Below are 15,888 nucleotides of genomic sequence, written 5' to 3' on the forward strand. Positions count from 1 at the left end.
TGTTTCGCTAAAATTGAACTGCCTGTATGTTTAGATGATCGTAAATAATACCACAACTGAACTGTCTTTATGCCTAGATGTTCGTAAGAAATACAAATTTTCCACGACCAGTTTTTGCTTAATTGTTGTCAGTTTGTTTTACACTTTCAGATATTCAGTCCCCAAAATTGTGTCTACTGAACTCTACTTTTGCTTGGTTTATTCCGGTCAAATATACATGCTTACTTATATTATTTTGTAAAAGGATGATCTTGATATAAAGACATTTTGGCTGCGAACAGAATGGTCAGAACTATGACCCTTTTTATACCACTGTGGATTCGTCTGTGTTAAAACATGTGTTGTTCGGGGTATAAACCCATTTATGCCTGGTGGACTCTCCCATCCTTCTAAATCGGATCAATTTATTTCCAAAATAAGGGATGTCTATTGTATTTATTTCTATATTAAGAATATTTCTTACAGAATTTCCATTAAGAAAACAGCGCAGACCCTGATGAGACGCCGCATCATGCGGCGTCTCATCTGGGTCTACGCTGTTTGCCAAGGCCTTTTTTCTAGACGCCTAGAATACATGGGTTAAAGTGTATGACACATTACTAGTGTTTTTTTTCCAGATATGAAAGATCGCTTAGCTATACACAAAAAGAGCAATGTGCAACTTTTGTTGCACAATTATCAATATTTTAACAAAACAACCACTCTTAACCTGAATACTGTCGTAACAAATAAACTCGTGCACAGATAAAGGGCAATAAATAAATCGACACAAATTTTCACTGCTTGTAAACTGTCGAAGCATTGTAATATTTGGTCTACACACATTTACTTCATATATTAACGAACTAAATATATTTGGAACCGTATACCTGTTGATAATGATATAATATAAAAAGCAACGCTGAAAATATTATAATTATATAAACGGAGAGAGAAGATTAATACAAATATATATGCAGAATTTTGCGTTGTTTTTCAGCTGTGTTGCTATGAGCAGGGCGGACCCTCCAACGGAAGTTTGATCACACGTCTGCCTGGTGGTGGATTTATGGCACTGTACAATCCAATAAGATCATCTGATCGATATCAGAAGTTCGATTATGAGCCATATATGTATGTTATTTGTGTATATTTAATGTGCGATTTGACATCAAATATTAATCTTTGATGAGTTTCAAACTTCTATTGATTTTTTTCACGGTATAAATATATATTTGTCCCACAACTTAATTATCAAGACAAAAACGACGAATTTGATAGAATTATGTCATGTACCAGTTTAAATTCATCAATATATCAATTTATGTATCATCATGATTGCTCAGTTTGTTAAGAAAAACGTATAAGCCGCGTTCTGAGAAAACTGGGCTTAATTCATGTGTGTAAAGTGTTATCCCAGATTAGCATGTGCAGTCCGCACAGGCTAATCAGGGACGACACTTTCCGCGTTTATGTTTCAAGGAAGTCCCTCATCACCGAAAATCAAGTTTAGGCGGAAAGTGTCGTATCTGGACTGCACAGGCTAATCTGGGATGAAGCTTTACGCACATGCATTATTCCCAGTTTTCTCTAAACGCGTCTTATATGTAGTTAAAATGTTCGGCATGAAAAGTGTAATAGATGCTGGTACATAAAGCACATTCATTTGTAATGTCTCACATATCTACTTTCTTTTCAGTCTCTGCTGTGTTAGTTCGAACCTGTGTTCCCTGTTTACTTCGTTGCGACCCACTGATAACTGCACCTCATATACTCCTCCTACCCCAGGTAACGCTAATTAGCAATTGTGCCTCGTTCTGGAAAAACTAGGCTTAATGCATAATGTGGTTAAAGTGTGTCCCAGAATAGCCTGTGCAGTACGCAGTACACAATGCAGTCTATAATAGACAAAAACGCTTGGGATTACATGTTAGTCAAGTATACAAGCACAAAATAAAGATAAAGACCTATTTAGGTCACCGTTAAATATATTTTGCAACAGCGATGTTAAGAGTGTTTATTTACATGAAGAAAACGAAAGTCATTTTACAGTATTTTTTTAAAGAAATACATTTCACAAATATACAAAATTCACATTATTAACTAATCTTAAGTGACATACAATGAGTGACGTATTTATATCGACAATTTAATTTTTAAATTAATATTTATTTTGCGTTTTTCACTTTAAATAATTAATTACCACACCCACCAGTAAACAGTGTTCAATTTCCTATTGTGTATAAGTATGTTATTTCTCAATTTCAACGTATATTTTTGTCGATATTGGGAACAATTTTATAATGTCACCAGCAATCAGCTCGTGTTTTAGAAAATAATCAGTACATGTATAACTTTTACGCCGAAAATAATATTTACTTTTGTTTAGCTTTGACAACCTAAACAGAGTACCATTCATAGGGAACAATCGCACGTCCTAAAGCTTCACTTCGAAATCCAATGTTGTAGTACTAAATTAAGTACAGTCTGATAAACATACATGGGTTTTACATAAAAGACAGCTTTTCAAAACAAATAACCATAGTTATAATAAGATTTTAAATAGGTTGTATTGCTTTTAACAGAAGAATAAAACAATACTTCTTATTTGACAGGGGACTTGATGATACAACGCTTTTATTTTACCTCTTAACCCGCCAATTATGACTTCCACTCATCATATCGTATTTTTGCGAAGTTGGTTTGGTTCTTATTGATTTAAAGAAATTTACTTGGAATTAAGGAAAGCGGCTATTTATATGATACATTTGAATAAACATGTACGCTGACTGCATTTGGTTTAAGAACAATTGTCCTGTGATTCGGCTAAATGTGCTTTACATGTAGCTTAGCTTGCGTTGCGAACATTTTGAATTTCGTAATTTCACGTATCCGTGTAATGTTTCTTTTATCACGCGATCCTTTAACTAATGTGGTTTAATGAATACTATACACATGTTTTGTAATGTCTGCTATTTTTTACTTAATAACTTATTTGCTTATTATCCCCACGCTTTTTGTAAAGCGTGGGGATATTAAGGTTATCTCAGCCGTCCGTCCGTCCGTCCGTCCGTCTGTCTGTCCGTCCTGGCCAATATCTTCTCCTACACTACAAGCACTAGAACCTTTAAACTTACACACATGGTAGCTATGAGCATATGTGGCACAATTTGGAATTTTGATCTGACCCCTCGGTCAAAAGTTATGGGGTTGGGGCGGAGCCGGGTCAGAGATTTTCACTCATTTTTTATGTTATTTTACATTAACTTCTTCATTTCTGCACCGATTTACTTCAAATTGATACTGAACCTCTCTTATGACAATACGGTCAATCTCAGCTATGCATGGCACCATTACCAACCCCGGGGCACCCCGCCCACATAGACCACACCTACCCAAAATTACCTTTTACTATAATTTCTTCATTTCTACACCGATTCACGTCAAATTGATACTGAACCTCTCTTATGACAATACGGTCAATCTCAACTAAGCATGACAATACGGTCAATCACAACTATGCATGGCCCCATTACCAACCCTGAGGCGTCCTACCCATATAAGCCACACCCACCCAAAATTGCCTTTTACTATAACCTCTTCATTTCTTGATACTGAACTTCTCTTATGACAATACGGTCAATCTCAACTATGCATGGCCCAATAACCAACCCTGAGGCGCCCCACCCACATAAGCCCCACCCACCCAAAATTGCCTTTTACTATAACTTCTTCAATTCTTGATTCTGAACTTCTCTTATGACAATACGGTCAATCTCAACTATGCATGGCCCAATTACCAACCCTGGGGCGCCCCGCTCAAATAGGCCACACCCACACAAAATTGCCTTTTACTATAATTTCTTCATTTCTACACCGATTCACTTCTAATTGATACTGAACTATTCTTATGACAATACAGTCAATCTCAACAATGCATAGCCCCATTACCAACCCTGAGGCACCCCACCCATAAAAGCCACACCCACCCAAAATTGCCTTTTACTATAACTTCTTCATTTCTTGATACTGAACTTCTCTTATGACAATACGGTCAATCTCAACTATGCATGGCCCAATTACCAATCCTGAGGCGCCCCACCCATATAAGCCGCACCCGCCCAAAATTGCCTTTTACTATAACTTCTTCATTTCTTGATACTGAACTTCTCATATGACAATACGGTCAATCTCAACTATGCATGGCCCAATTACCAACCCTGGGGCGCCCCGCTCAAATAGGCCACACCCACACAAAATTGCCTTTAACTATAATTCCTTCATTTCTACACCGATTCACGTCTAATTGATACTGAACTATTCTTATGACAATTCGGTCAATCTCAACTATGCATGGCCCCATTACCAACCCTGGGGCGTGGGGATACGCGTCGGCTTCTGCCGCGCCATTTCTAGTTTGTCTTGTGCGTTTAGAAATCGTGTTATGTTATGTATATTGAGGCGAAAACATTTAAACGCCGCGAGATTAAGAAATGTCTTTTTTATCGTATTGATGCTATTAGACAACGTTACTTAACTGTAAAAGAGTTACAATGATATTATCTATCTGAATGTAACTTTGGATAAGTTTTAATGGTCTAAAAATCGAAAATTACAAAGAAGAAATTCTTAGACCAACGTTTAAGCATGAGCATACTCTCTTTTGTGGTAATGGTTTGCTTGCAAGTTGAAATTCATTTTAAGTTTCCTAGGGAGGTTCAATTAGAATTCGCACATGTGTTCGGTATCATCATCCGAGGTCACCCACCGAAGCTCATAACTCAGTACTGCAATCCAGCAGAATATACTTAGAAGTATGCATATATGTAACTTTTTATATAGGAAATTAAGTTAAGCCCTTGTGTGCAACACCTTCTATCTCTGGTTGACATGGGGTTGCAACTGGGACCAGTTGGGTCGAGATCATGGTCACTTTTTTTAAGTAATCGCTTAATAAATTACGTATGTTATGATGTAAATACTGTATTAAACTTGTGTATGTATGTAGGCTAAAGTCTTATCTATTGAGGGATTGTATGTGGGCAAGTGAGTTCAAGGTCACTGTTACTAAAATGAACAAAAGTGTTTCAACTTTATTTCATACGTTTTTATGGCATTACATTGCTGTAATTTTTTTTTTGATATTGCATACAAGCAGACCTCTGGAGGGATTGCATTTTTGTGTCATTTTGTGTCAATAGAGAAGTGCTTTTTACTGAATATCTTCAGTTTGAATGTGCTGAATATTGTGTTTAAGAAGTTTAAATGCAGACCTCATTTACATTTAATTTATTTGCTTACTCTACATTTAATTTGATTCAACTTACTTAACTGGTATATAGTTGAAAATATTGTTTTCCTTTTAGTAATGTGTCTTATTTTAATTTAAAAGTTATACATTTAGTTTTAAGTTAACGTCTACTGTATAACTACTTTTAGATATTCAACTTGAAACATATGACTGTTTTCCATTATATCAACTGTCTGAAAATTTTCATTTTACTTTTAAAGCAGAAGGATAGCTGTTTTGAGACAGCTTTTGTCCTTCAGACTCTAATACATGAAACTCCAAAAAGCAACAACGTTATACCACGTACTTGTTAGTCCCCTACCTGTTTCGCCGGAGGGGACTTTTGGTTTTGTATCCGTCAGTCCGTCCGTCACACTTTTCTGGATCCTGCGATAACTCTGAAAGTTCTTAATATTTTTTCATGAAACTTGGAATATGGATAGATGGCAATATGGACATATGCACGTCATATCATTTTGTTCCTACGTCAAAAATTGTGGTTGCTATGGCAACAAATCGACTAGAAATACTGCTGAAAATGGTGTTTTTTTCTGGATCCTGCGATAACTCTAAAAGTCCTTAATATTTTTCATGAAACTTGGAATATGGATAGATGGCAATATGGACATTATGCACGTCATTAGCTCATCTATTTTTTGAAAAAAAAAATGAGCTATTGTCATCACCTTGGCGTCGGCGTCGGCGTCGGCGTTGGCGTCCGGTTAAGTTTTGCGTTTAGGTCCACTTTTCTCAGAAAGTATCAATGCTATTGCATTCAAACTTGGTACACTTACTTACTATCATGAGGGGACTGGGCAGGCAAAGTTAGATAACTCTGGCATGCATTTTGACTGAATTATGTGCCCTTTTTATACTTAGAAAATTGAAAATTTTGGTGAAGTTTTGTGTTTAGGTCCATTTTATTCCTTAAGTATCAAAGCTATTGCTTTCATACTTGCAACACTTACTAACTATCATAAGGGGACTGTGCAGGCAAAGTAATGTAACTCTGACTGGCATTTTGACAGAATTATGTGCCCTTTTTATACTTAGAAAATTGAAAATTTGGTTATGTTTTGTGTTTAGGTCCACTTTATTCCTACAGTATCAAAGCTATTGCTTTCATACTTGCAACACTTATTAACTATCGTAAGGGGACTGTGCAGGCAAAGTTATGTAACTCTGACTGGCATTTGGACGGAAGTATGGGCCCTTTATACTTAGAAAATTGAAAGTTTGCTAAAGTTTTGTGTTTTGGTCCACTTTACCCCTAAAGTATCATAGATATTGCTTTCATACTTGGAACACTCGCAAACTATCATAAGGGTACAGTAAAAGGACAAGTTGCATAACTCTGGTTGTCATTTTTACAGAATTATGGCCCTTTTTTGTCTTAGTAACTTTGAATATATGGTTAAATTTTGTGTTTCGATCCACTTTACTTCTAAAGTATCAAGGCTATTGCTTTCAAACTTCAAATACTTTCATGCTATCATGAGGTTACCCCCCCCCCCCCACCCCCCGATTTTTTCGCATTTTTGGAAGATAATGTAATAAAGGTCCACACCCCCACACTATACACCCGTCTTCACTCCACCTCTCCCTCCTTTGTGATTTTAATTGAGAGTCCATTCACCTTTTAAAAAGAAAATAGATGAACGATCTGGTCTTGTTTAAAGAATTAAGAGTGATTTTAACTTCAGGAAAAGTTATACTTTTTTGAAAGTAGTTAATAGAAGTTTATCTTGATATTCCTGATACTTGGAACACTCGCAAACTATCATAAGGGTACAGTAAAAGGACAAGTTGCATAACTCTGGATGTCATTTTTACGGAATTATGGCCCTTTTTTGACTTAGTAACTTTGAATATATGGTTAAATTTTGTGTTTCGATCCACTTTACTTCTTAAGTATCAAGGCTATTGCTTTCAAATTTAAAATACTTTCATGCTATGACATGAGGTTACTGTACCTGGCAAGTTGAATTTTACCTTGACCTTTGAATGACCTTGACTCTCAAGGTCAAATTATGAAATTTTGCTAAAATTGCCATAACTTCTTTATTTATATTAGATTTGATTGATACTTTGACAAAACTACTCTTACCTGACATACCACAATAGACTCCACCCAAACTCCCGTGCCCGTGCCCCCCCCCCCTTCCCCCCCCTATTTTTTTTTTTTAAGATCATCTCACAAATTACCACCACACCCTCACACTATACCCCCCCCACCTCACCCCCCCCCCCATTTTTTTTTGAAACGGTTAAAAAACACAAATATTTATTTTCATTATTTTATGTTTGAAATACCGTCCAACCATCGCACCCAAGAATCCCCCCACCCCACCCCCACCCCCCACCCCCCACCGATTTTTTGTTTCCTTTTTTTTTCGCATTTTTGGAAGATAATGTAATAAATGTCCACACCCCCACACAATGCACCTCTTCACTCCACCCCTCCCTCCTTTGTGATTGAAAATGAGAGTCCCTTCACCTTTAAAAAGAAAATAGATGAGCGGTCTGCACCCGCAAGGCGGTGCTCTTGTTTTATTTTGTTCCTATGTCCAAAATTGTGGTTGCTATCGCAACAAATAGACTAGAAATACTGCTGAAAATTGTGTTTTTTCTGGATCCTGCGATAACTCTAAAGTTCTTTATATTTTTTCATGAAACTTAGAATATGGATAGATGGCAATATGGACATTATGTAAGTCATTTCATTTTGTTCCTACGTCAAAAATTGTGCTTGCTATTGCAACAAATAGACTAGAAATACTGCTGAAAATGGTGTTTTTTCTGGATCCTGCGATTACTTTTAAAGGTCTTAATATTTTTTCATGAAACTTGAAACATGGATAGATGGCAATATGGACATTATGCACGTCATTTCATTTTGTTCCCACTTCAAAATTTCTGGTTGCTACGGCAACAAATAGACTAGAAATACTGCTGAAATGGTGTTTTTTTCTGGATCCTGCGATAACTTTAAGTTCTTAATATTTTTTCATGAAACTTGAAAGATGGATAGATGGCAATATGGAAATTATGCACGTCATTTAATCTTGTTCCTACGTCAAAAAATCTGGTTGCTTTGGCAACAAATAGACTACAAATAATGCTGAAAATGGTGGTTTTCTGGATCCTGCGATAACTTTAAAAGTTCTTAATATTTTTTCCTGAAACATGGATAGATGGCAATATGGACATTATGCCTGTTATTTTTCTTTTTGTTCCTACGTCTAAAATTATGGTTGCTCTGGCAACAAATCGACTTGAAATACTGCTGAAAATGGTGTTTTTCTGGATCCTGCGATTACTTTAGAAGTTCTTAATATTTTTTTATGAAGCTTGGAACATGAATAGATGGCAATATGGACATTACGCTCGTCATTTCATTTTGTTCCTACGTCAAAAATTCTGGTTGCTATGGCAACAAATAAAACAAATATTCTGACAATGGTGGAATTTCTGACAATAGTGGAGCCGCTAGGGGACTTTTATTGCTTGGCAATAGTTTTGTTCATACTTAATTGATAATATTTCATGTTTAGGATTCTGCTATGGTGATCCTCATATTAGAACTCTTGACCAACGAGATTACACCTTCAATGGACTCGGTGAATACATCCTATTCCAGATATATGACATTAATGCTTCTAGACACGTATTCCAATTGCAAGGTAAGCGACACATTATAGTATGGTATGATCTTGCTCATTGCACACTGTTGAAAAGAGAACAATTGCATGCTTGAATTTTGAATTTGAACACTGATAAAATGCAATTTGATTCTATATGGGAAAACTGGACTTAATGCATGTGTTTAAGTATCCTTCCAGATTAGCATGTTCGTTGAGGAGAGACTTCCGTTAAAACATAAAAGCAAAAAGCGTTGTACCTGCGGTCTACACAGGCTAATCTGGGACGACACTTAACGCTCATGCATTAAGCCCAGTTTTCCCTGAGCGCGTCTGGTGTAGTCTAATGACCAGGAATTAGATAAAATTACCATTTGCTTCTTATTCTTAGGGCGAACTGAAGTTGTCACGTCAGCTACGAACTCGTCCAACCGACTAAATGCCACCGTGTTTGCAGCGTTCGCAGCAGAGGATAAAATACACGGAGGATATTTTCACGTAGAAATAAATTTAAAGAAAGATGGTATGTATTTAAATTATATATTGAATGCGGAGTGCATTATTTTATGTTTAATTTTGTTAAATAATTGGAATTATTTCTCATATGTTTATTTTAACCACCAGCGTAAATGTTTTTGGGTGTTTTGTAGGTTTCATTATATACAGTGACACGTTCAACAAAGCTGTTGATTGTAGTCTACAATTTCTGTCCAGTACTCAACCAATCATGTATTCAAATGTAGCAATTCAAAAGAATAGCAACACAAGCATGGATATATCTCTTACAAATGGTGAGAAAAATATACATTGAAATCGCTTTTGACGGAAAAAAACCCATATTGTTTATGTTGATTACAGTTGTTTAGTGTTTTGTTCCAATGCGTTCCTTAATTTTAATAAAATATTAAGAGTTAAGATGTTACATTGTAAATCTACTTTAAATATTTTATTTTATTTATTTAAAATGCTATTTGAATTAAATTTATTGACCAATATGATCGGCACGTTCTATATCTCGATCAAATGATCAGGATTTTATACTAACACAGCTGTGATCTGTAATTGGTCTTCTTTAAATTGTGTAGAACTCGTATGAATCATATTTCATTCGCCAGGCATAACAGTTAACGTGAAACTTTCGGAGGGATTACTTGATTTGTCAATGACAATTCCACCGGTGTACAAGTTAAGCATGTACCGATCGACCGGTCTCTATGGTAACAACGACGGGGATTCAAATAACGAATTTAATCTTCCGGACGGCACAGTGCTGCCCAACAACATGACTGACCGCATGATCCACAACTATGCTGAACAGTGTAATTTTTATTTACATTTCCAACTCTATTATCTCTTAGCATATTAAACCCTATATAAGTCAAAACAAAGTATAGGTTTAAATCATTTGAAAAACATTTTTCTTATAATTACATTCTAGGTATGAACAAATGATTGTTAAACTTCGTTAACATTTCAAGCTTAAAATAAATTAAACATATTGAATAATTATGACACAGATACAGTCCATAAAATATACCTAGTGTTTCAAGCGTGTCTATATTTTAGCAAACCTGACACATTTAAGAGTATTTCTGATAATTTAACAGGTAATTTTATTAAATTGACCTGTTTGTGGTGGTTTCAATAACTTTCAATTTCGACCGATCAATATATCTTTTTCGTTTGCTTTGGCTCTTGCAGGGAATGTCACCTCACAAACCAGACTGTTCCATTATAGCACTGGGAAACCCATTAGTGCCACAGCTGATCCCACATTTTATCCAATATTCTTGGACGAAATTCCAAAATCAAACTTAACGGAAGCTATGAAGGTCTGTGGGGGTGAAGCGTCGAACATCCCTTGTTTGTTCGACTTCATAGCTACTTTGAATGCAAAACTGGCTGCTAACACGAATGCAGCAACAAAAGAATCAGAGTTTATCGCGCTGAAAGCTGGTGAGCCCATTCATAGTTGATAGCGAAATTTCATACAGGTTGTTGTTAACTGTCTTAGTGTTATAGATATCCACCAGTAGTCGTTTTAAACGCAATACTGAGATTCGATTTAAAAGACAGACACCCGGCATTTAACCAGTACATTGATGAGCTACAAACTACATGTATTCGTTGTAAAAACAACTACATACTCATATTTCTTTATTTGTTTACACATGTAAACTCGAAGTTAGGCATACGCCGCCGTCAATGTTCTTGGCGAGACTGCTGATGTGACAGGATATTTAGTTCCAGATGAGATTGTTATAAAAAATGTGTATTAACCATAATTTCAAAGTTTTAATATGTAATGACGTGTCTTTGTTACCACAGGCAATACTGCAACATCTGCTCAGTTTGTGAACCCAGTTAGGTATTTAAGTGCTACAGTCAACGAAACTGTTATTATAAGCTACAAAGCCAGCGACCCAGATAGTGATAACATCACTTTGTTCTTCGAAGGACCAACCCGAAAAAATAAAACTGGATTCCAGAATGTGTCAGACAGCTATACATGGACACCATTAAATACAACTCCAGTGAATATAAGGTAATGAAACATAGTTATTTGACCTTTAAAAAGAAGACGCTGTTAAGCTCTGAACTTTTTCTTACATATGACCGTTCGTCCCAAATAAATGTGTGGACTGTAACTCCATCAGTTTTCAGACAATGGTAAGCAAATAACAATTATTTATAAATGGTTTCAAATATTCTGAAAGTATATAACAATGAAATGACTCAACAATACTAATTATAGAAGCACCATTGGAGGTATTGGTTCAGTTGGATAAATTATAAACTATCATGCAATATTAATAATTTGTTATACGGTCATTCAAAGCAATGTCTTGTTAACGGCATAAAGGACGCCCTTATAACTAAAATAATCCAAAATAATCAAGTATTCACGTCCGTTCCTTATCGTGCTACTGATTTTAAGCAGAAGTGTTGCATGAGCAAATCCAAACTGTCTGCACAATAGTAGAACCGCCACTGAATAAGATGGTTTGCTTTTTTTCAAAAGATAGCTATCAGATATTGTTGGAATTAGCAAAACCATCCCAAATATGCTTCAATATGTTTATATGGAACGCCTCCACTGTCTTATAATACCAAAACTTGTGATATTACGTCAATCTGACTGTGCATTAATTCATGTAACCATTATATATATGCATTATCACAATATATATATATATATATATATATATATATATATATATATATATATATATATATATATATATAAAATTAAATATACGAAATTTTTATTACACACGGGAGAAAAATTGTTTTGCATCATTTCACAACAATGGATCTGGATTTGATACTTGAGCGACTTGGAGTGGAAGAAGGAGTGATACGGCGCTTCAGACCGGAGAAGATAACAACGGACATCATATCACTTATGTCACTGTGCGACTTTAATTGCTTGGGTGTAAATGAAAAAACAACTATCATGAAAATGCGTGTTGAATGTGTTTGTTACCGGAGTAATCCGTGGTAACATAATACTTATTTATGTTCATATAAAGGTATGTTGCCTTCATATAAAGAAGTAATACCTTTATATTATGGAAGATTGTATATCTATATATAAGAAAATTATATTTTTTATATATTAATGCTTTATCTGTATATATTCAAATTATGTATTTATATATTATGAATATGCATATATACATTGGTTACAGGCATTCATATAAAGATCTTTTGCCTTCATATAAAGAAGTAATGCCTTTATATAATGAAAGATTATATATCTTTATATAAGAAAATTATATCTTTATATATTAATGCTTTATCTGTATATATTCAAAATATGTATTTATATATTGTTATTATGCATATATATAATGGTTACAGGCATTCATATAAAGATCTTGTGCCTTCATATAAAGAAGTAATGCCTTTATATAATGGAAGATTATCTGTATATAATATTTGTATCTGTATATTTTTACATTTTATCTATATATAAGAAAATTATATCTTTATATATTTATGTTTTATAAGTGTATATTTGAATTATGTATTTATATATTGTGATTATGCATATATATAATGGTTACAGGCATTCATGCACAGTCAGATTGACGTAATATCACAAGTTTTATTATTCTAAGACAGTCATGGCGTTCCATATGTTTATGTCCTTTAAAATATACTTCTATATTAATTTTTGCACTCAATCTATTGTTATAAAAAACCCGCATAACTTAAGCTATGAATCATGTATCTCTAAGATCAGTATCTCCACAGTCTATGTTCTCTTTTCCGTCAGTGTGTTTGCCCGTGACGATTTGTCGCAGTCGTCCGTACAGTTCCTGTCGGTTCTGATATGCTCGGGCTGCAGTGGGAATGGTGTCTGTAATTTCGATCACGAGGTTGCACGGGAAGTCACGTGCAAGTGCAATATAGGATGGGGAGGTACCTGTGAAATATATCGTTGTATTTGTACTATGGTAAACGATAAATGTTTTAAGTATAATTATATTCCAAAAGACTTAATATTTGCTGTGGATTATTTGAGTGTTGCGTTGGATTGTTGTTCATATCATTTTTCACTTACAAACTCTGTCGTTATATGTGAAACTAGGCCCAGCCTGCAATGTGGACATAAATGGGTGCGAGGGAAACCCCTGTCCGATTGGTTCTAAGTGCATCGACATCACCCCTCAACAACAGCAGTCTGTGCAGACTGGGTACAGGTGCAGTTGTCAACAAGGCTACATAAATGAAGGGTCAAAGTGTTTAGGTAGGTTACACCACTCACATCACACACGCTACAAATTTTTACTTCAATTAATCGAATCGTTTTATTTGAGCTATGTTATACTCGACCGTTCGTAACCGTCGGCGTACTGCTCTAGTTAAATTGTTGTGAACAATAACTGCTTGACTCTCTTTTATTATCTAACATTTCACATGTTTGATGACTTGTTATGTGAGGTCATTACACGATCTCCAAATCTCTTAATTAATCAAGAATTGACCATTTTTAGCTCATCTATTTTTTGAAAAAAAAGAGCTATTGTCATCACCTTGGCGTCGGCGTCGGCGTCGGCGTCCGGTAAAGTGTTGCGTTTAGGTCCACTTTTCTCATAAAGTATCAATGCTATTGCATTCAAACTTGGTTCACTTACTTACTATCATGAGGGGACTGGGCAGGGAAAGTAAGATAACTCTGGCTTGCATTTTGCCAGAATTATGTGCCCTTTTTAAAATTAGAAAATTGAAAATTTTGGTTAAGTTTTGTGTTTAGGTCCATTTTATTCCTTAAGTATCAAAGCTATTGCTTTCATACTTGCAACGCTTACTAACTATCATAAGGGGACTGTGCAGGCAAAGTTATGTAACTCTGACTGGCATTTTGACAGAATTATGTGCCCTTTTTATACTTAGAAAATTGAAAATTTGGTTAAGTTTTATTTTTAGGTCCACTTTTTTCCTAAAGTATAAAAGCTATTGCTATTGTACTTGCAACACTTACTAACTATCATAAGGGGACTGTGCAGGCAAAGTAATGTAACTCTGACTGGCATTTTGACGGAATTATGGGCCCTTTATACCTGAAAATTTGGTAAAGTTTTGTGTTTTGGTCCACTTTACCCCTTAAGTAACATAGATATTGCTTTCATGCTTGGAACACTCGCAAACTATCATATGGAACAGTAAATGACAAGTTGCATAACTCTGGTTGTCATTTTTACCAAATTATGGCCCTTTTTTTACTTAGTAACTTTGAATATATGGTTACATTTTGTGTTTAGATCCACTTTTACTTCTAAAGCATCAAGGCTATTGCTTTTAAACTTCAAATACTTTCATGCTATCATGAGGGTACTGTACCTGGCAAGTTGAATTTTACCTTGACCTTTGAATGACCTTCACTCTCAAGGTCAAATTATTAAATTTTGCTAAAATTGCCATAACTTCTTTATTTATGATTAGATTCGATTGATACTTTGACAAAACAACTCTTACCTGACATACCACAATAGACTCCACCCAAACCATCCCCACGCCCCCCCAACCCCTCCCCCCCTGAATCCCCCTCAATCCCCCCATTAATTTTTTAAATTATGGATCATCTAGTAAATGACCACCACACCCTCACACTATACTCCCACCCCGAAAAAAATGATTTTTATGCCCCCGGTAGGGTGGCATTTAGCAGTTGAACTGTCCGTCACTATGTCAGTCAGTCCGTCCGTCCGTCCGAAAAAAACTTTAAAATTGGCCATAACTTTTTCACTTTTGAAGATAGCAACTTGATATTTGGCATGCATGTGCATCTCATGGAGCTGCGCATTTTGAGTGGTGAAAGGTCAAGGTCATCCTTCAAGGTCAAATGTCAAATTTATGGTGTCTGTCCGTCCGAAAACTTTAACATTTGCCATAACTTTTTCAATATTGAAGATAGCAACTTGATATTTGGCATGCATGTATATCTCATGGATCTGAACATTTTGAGTGGTGAAAGGTGAAGGTGAAGGTCATCCTTCAAGGTCAAATGTCAAATATATGGCGTCTGTCCGTCAGAAAACTTTAATATTGGCCATAACTATTTTAATATTGAAGATGGAAGCTTGATATTTGGCATGCATGTGTTTCTCATGAAGCTGCACATTTTGAGTGGTGGAAGTTCAAGGTCAAGGTCATCCTTCAAGGTAAAAAAATAAAAAAATTCAAAGCGGCTTTCTCATGAAGCTGCACATTTTGAGTGGTGGAAGTTCAAGGTCAACGTCATCCTTCAAGGTCAAGGTCATCCTTCAAGGTCAAAGGTCAAAAAAATAAAAATTCAAAGCGGCGTTCTCATTAAGCTGCACATTTTGAGTGGTGAAAGTTCAAGGTCAAGGTCATCCTTCAAGGTCAAGGTCATACTTCAAGGTCAAAGGTCATAAAAAATATTCAAAGCGGCGTTATCATGGAGCTGCACATTTTGAGTGGTGGAAGGTCAAGGTCATCCTTCAAGGT

At 35.5% G+C, this 15,888-nt stretch overlaps 1 protein-coding gene across 1 annotated transcript in view; it reads left to right on the plus strand.

Annotated features, from left to right (window-relative positions):
- The window catches only part of LOC127866902 (mucin-19-like), a 70,270-nt gene that overhangs the window by 23,061 nt on the left and 31,321 nt on the right, over positions 1-15,888 (plus strand). Inside the window, exons 15-24 of the mRNA XM_052407754.1 lie at positions 980-1,113; positions 1,679-1,767; positions 8,824-8,952; positions 9,302-9,433; positions 9,561-9,701; positions 10,026-10,229; positions 10,612-10,866; positions 11,239-11,455; positions 13,193-13,338; positions 13,508-13,666. Coding sequence (XP_052263714.1) covers positions 980-1,113; positions 1,679-1,767; positions 8,824-8,952; positions 9,302-9,433; positions 9,561-9,701; positions 10,026-10,229; positions 10,612-10,866; positions 11,239-11,455; positions 13,193-13,338; positions 13,508-13,666 — 1,606 coding nt within the window. The remainder of the gene's footprint in view (positions 1-979; positions 1,114-1,678; positions 1,768-8,823; positions 8,953-9,301; positions 9,434-9,560; positions 9,702-10,025; positions 10,230-10,611; positions 10,867-11,238; positions 11,456-13,192; positions 13,339-13,507; positions 13,667-15,888) is intronic.

The sequence above is a fragment of the Dreissena polymorpha genome, chromosome 2 (assembly GCF_020536995.1).
Source record: "Dreissena polymorpha isolate Duluth1 chromosome 2, UMN_Dpol_1.0, whole genome shotgun sequence".
NCBI lineage: Eukaryota > Metazoa > Mollusca > Bivalvia > Myida > Dreissenidae > Dreissena > Dreissena polymorpha.